The sequence below is a fragment of the Austrofundulus limnaeus genome, unplaced genomic scaffold (genome assembly GCF_001266775.1).
Source record: "Austrofundulus limnaeus strain Quisiro unplaced genomic scaffold, Austrofundulus_limnaeus-1.0 Scaffold913, whole genome shotgun sequence".
NCBI classification, from domain to species: domain Eukaryota; kingdom Metazoa; phylum Chordata; class Actinopteri; order Cyprinodontiformes; family Rivulidae; genus Austrofundulus; species Austrofundulus limnaeus.
Genome location: NW_013953315.1, coordinates 13839 through 18553, shown reverse-complemented (window position 1 = coordinate 18553; position 4715 = coordinate 13839). Strand labels below are relative to the sequence as shown.

Below are 4715 nucleotides of genomic sequence, written 5' to 3'. Positions count from 1 at the left end.
CTCCCATGCTGCCACTCTTCGGAGAAGATGCGAAGAGGAGAAAAACTTACAACTGCCCCACTTAAATACCCTTTCTCATAATTGGAGTCACTTGTGTATGGAGGTCAAGGGTCACTGAACTTACCAAACCTAATTTAAGTTCCAATAATTAGTTCTAAAGGTTTTGAAATCAATAAAATGACAACAGTGCCCAAATTTATGCACTTGCCTAATTGTGTTTAACCAATATTTCACACTTTCTGTAAATCATATAACATTTCACTTCTCAAATACCACTGTGTTTGTCCCCTATATGATATATTTAACTGATTTTTTATCTAAACAATCAATGATTTATAAACAGGTAAATCAGGAAAATTAACAAGGCTGCCCAAACTTTCACACCCCTCTGTATGCTCCTGCTCTCAAACTGAAAATATACGCTCTTGATTAAGTCAGCAAAATGTCTGCCATATGGATTGTTTCATGTTGTCTAAGACTGTGAGAGATGTTATTGTATGATTTATGATAGTTTTGTGAAGGAAAGAGTCAGGTTTATTGTTATTTTAAGTGGCTTTTATGTCACCATGTATTGTGAAGTGAAGCACAGGCTCATTTTCACCACCGGGAGGTGCTAAAGCTAACAGTTGTCAGAATTAACATTCAAGCTGTGTTTACAGTTTTTGATTTAGAGGTTTTATACCTAGTGTGTTATATTATTGAGTCGTTTAACAGAAGGATAGACAGTGTTTTATTGTTATACATCGTTTTATTTGTTCATGATTGCAATAAACTCACTGCTTGAAGAAGCATTGCTGACATTCACTCTCGTGATTCTTTCCACCCTAACTCAAGGGTGCAACATAGAGACCCCAACTGAATGATTTAATGTGAAAAAGGATTTAAAAGCATGATATGTCTCCTTTAAGGTGCATAAAAAACAGCAGGAACAGGCTGATGGCCTGAGCAACAGCTTAAAGACTTTTACTCAAGTAATATTCTTAGAGAAGAGTTTAACTTTTACCACAGTAATTTTATGGTAAGATACTTGTACATTTACTTAAGTATCACTTTGAGGCACTTTATAAAACACTGATAAGTGTTTCTACAAAAACATATGTGTTTTCTGGATGGTGTTGTGTGAGCAGGTGAGTCAGGTGATGCTGGGGCTGATGATCATATCCTACTCCATTCCTCTGCACTTCACTGAGTTCACTGATGTCATCAACTTCGGTGTGCCCTGGTGGACCGGCCTGATGGTGAGTTTCTGAAACTATGAACAAACGAGCCTCAGTTTCTGAAAATACTGGAGATTAAACTCTGATCACAGTTTATTGTATGGCACCACAGCACAGAAGAGAATTGGCACAACCAGCTACTGGTTGACCAAACTATAACTCAATATAACACAGTCTTATGTGATCCCGACAATTAACTACAATCAATAAAAACACAAGCAGTTATTCCCAAAACCCTTTAATTCTGTCATGTATGGGATTTTTTATAAACTCATGATAATTATGCATGGAACAGATAAACAAAAAAATTTACTTTTTTTCATCGATAGCTGTGGTGACCATCTTATATTGTTTCTGAGACGTAAAATAAATTTGAAGCTGAATTTGTTTGTTGTTTTTACAGATAATACATATAACTTGATACTAACACATTAACTCTGTGATATTTTAATACAAACGAAAACCAATGCGAAGTAATTCATGTGAGTTGACCTGCTGTACAGATAAATAATAAAATCTGTTTTGATTGTTAATGAAATGTTTGCTGAGTTAAATGAATGTATGAAGCTTCTCTGTTGTGTGTTTTCAGTTCATCACAGCAGGAGTGGTCGCCATCATCCTGGACAAAAACTGCACCTTAAAGTTTGTGAGTACACCCCCAGCTGACTCGTCATTGTGTTTAAATGTGTTCTTATTTACTGTGTGAAGTCTGCTTTCATTTTGTTTTCCTGAATACCATCACTGGAGTTCAGGATCAAAACTCTGATTATAACTCACACGTGAACAGTTCAGGGGTCTCATTTATAAAGGATTGCGTGGAAACCATACTAAAAGTGAACGTACGGCCAAAAGGCAGAAATGGCGTATGCCAAAAAAAATTCAGATTTATAAAACAGTGCGTACGCATGTTTCTGCGCACCTTTTCTTTATAAATCACAGCCGCACGTCAGAGTTTGCGCACGAGGTCCCGCCTCAGGTTCTACCCTCTACACGCCCACATTCAACCATAAACAGTCAATGTAAAGTACCTGATGAATGTTAAGATGTATTTAAATCAGTCAGATGATCAATGCCAACAAAAGTGATTGGTTCAGACGCTCCGTCGTGTGTATGGAGGATGACAGGTGCTGACTGACAGCTGCTCACGTGAACAGAATGTCTGTAATTGACACAGATTTTCCCTCATTTTGCTTTAGTGTAATCTAATGATTTTTATTTTAAAAAATCTCAGCTTCAAATTAATTTTCTCTCAGAGCCTGCAGGACGATAAAAACAACACAATACAAACACGAACTTTAAACATGATTTTATAACATCCACACTGGCGAGGTGGATGCGCCATCTGTTAGTGTAAAGTGCTTTGGGGTCTGGAGGGACTTGAAAAGCTCTCTATAAGTTCAGTACCATTTACCATTTACCATGCGCGTGTATCCAAAGCTTGACTTTTGCTGTCCTGCTGTTCTTGTCGGGGAGGGGTCTGTGGGTCAGGGTCGTCTGAGGAGGAAGCAGATGAAGGGAGTTGTGCACGGGAACTTTTGTTTAAGATTTAAGATTTTTTTATTTCAAAGGTCCTCATGGCTCAGTAGCAGAAGCATAAATATTACTGTTAAGAAAGCTGATGATAAAGTTGAATAAAAATCTATGTCTGATGAAGGTAAATTAAATATCTGACAGTGGCCATTATACAGTGTGGCTATAATTTCTCACTTCACCATCTGTGTCGCAGTTTCACGTCTCCAAAATGAGCGTACGCATGGATCAGAGCTGGCGTGAGGCGTTTCTGGGCTCAAATTGTGCGTGCGCCAGTTTTATAAATCCGACCCCAGGTCTTCTACTGTACTTTTTAGTGAAGATTTAGATTTTGTCATGCAAGATTACAAAAGGAAGATGTTAAAATTATTTTTGTACATTTTAAATTTTTCTTGCAGTTTTTTTAATCGTTTATCACACTTGTTTTTTTACTTTACTATCCAGGCTGGGAATATTATTTCAACACAATTTATTTTAATAGCATCAATTTACAACAAGTGTTCTCAGTTCTCTGTACAGAAACATACAGGTGCACTGTAAAATACAGACTAGTAGAAGTTATGGTACCACTTTGCAATAAGGCTCCCCTTATAGATGGCTTTTAAAGAGTTTATAGATAGGTTCTTAATTCATCTGTAAACACTTTAAAAATTATTAATAAGTGGTTTTTATTCATTAATTAAGGCAAAAAAAGAGACTAAACTGTCCAGTTTCTTTCTAAATACTGAGCCAAATCTGTTTGAGTATTAAACATTTCAGACTAGTTCACTACCTTGTTGCACAATAATGATTAGGAAACACATATTGTAACATATAATATTGTACTGTATTACTGCTGTAGAGGTTTTGGGTATATTCTAAAATGGATAATTTGTGAATTATTTAAACACACAAATTATCTTACCTCGAGGCACCACGCTCTTAATTTGATCAAGGATTAACCCAGGAAAGAGACAAAAACCTGTAACTTTATTGTAATCAGTCTCACAATAAATGTACCCAAAATGGTTTGATGACTTCTTGTCGTATCAGAACCAATAATACTTTATCAAGACACAAAAGTGACATTAGCTTATGTTGGCATGTTCTCCACGGGCCATTTATTTACAGATTAAATGTATTTACAACTATGGTGAGTAATGAGTGATGACATAATTGAACCATGTAGAAACAGAAAGAGTTTGCAATCACAAGTAAATAACGACAAAACAAACAAACAAATAAACAAACAACAAATAAACATAAAATAAGCACTGAGAGGTGAGTTTGAGGCTTRGAGTGAGGTGAGGCGAGTTTGCTTTTAGCTGAGGATTTAACTAAGGGGGTCCTAGTTAAATTAGGGAGAAAAATCGTTTAGTTTACCAAATCTCAAACAAAGATAAGAATCAAATTACGTCTGAGCACCTGTGTGTCACCAGGACAAATGTTCACTTTTACCCTTTCGCTCCGCCGTGTGGGTACCAGGAGGGGAAGTCAGCGATTGAAGGTCATCTCTGGGGGTCGTCTCCCAGGTAGGCTCTTCATGTAAGCTGGATGTCAGGTGGTTTGCCTGATAAACTCGACTGGTCCCTTGGTCAGAGAAGGGGGTCACTCCCTGGTGACAACGTGGTCCGGTCCTCCGCAGGCGGCTGCAAGACTTCTTAATTTGATTTCAACTTTGTAGAGAAAACGAACTAAAAACGATGCATGAATTACAATTAGCTTATTGAACTTCTATAAAATCAAACTCAGATGTTGAGTCGATATTAAACGGTGACTGTACGTTAAACCAGCGGGAGATGCAGAAGGGCCACCATCCTGCCCAGCCCATGGGGAGGGGCTGGCAGGCAGGACCTCTGCTGAGCTTCTGGAAAACTGTTTCTGGCTTCTGATGTTGAAAAACTCTCAAAAGCTCTGTCTTCTTCCTCCTTTGTCTTCTGCTAAGAGATTGGGAGTGAGTTAAGCTTTTTTAAAACCTCTGTTATGGGA

The 4715-nt window shown here is 37.6% G+C and overlaps 1 protein-coding gene across 1 annotated transcript in view; it reads left to right on the top strand.

Annotated features, from left to right (window-relative positions):
- tmem176 (transmembrane protein 176) overlaps positions 1-4715 on the top strand; it is a gene marked incomplete at its 5' end in the record, with an annotated part of 14360 nt that overhangs the window by 4298 nt on the left and 5347 nt on the right. Inside the window, 2 exon segments of the mRNA XM_014029488.1 lie at positions 1128-1238; positions 1807-1863. Coding sequence (XP_013884942.1) covers positions 1128-1238; positions 1807-1863 — 168 coding nt within the window.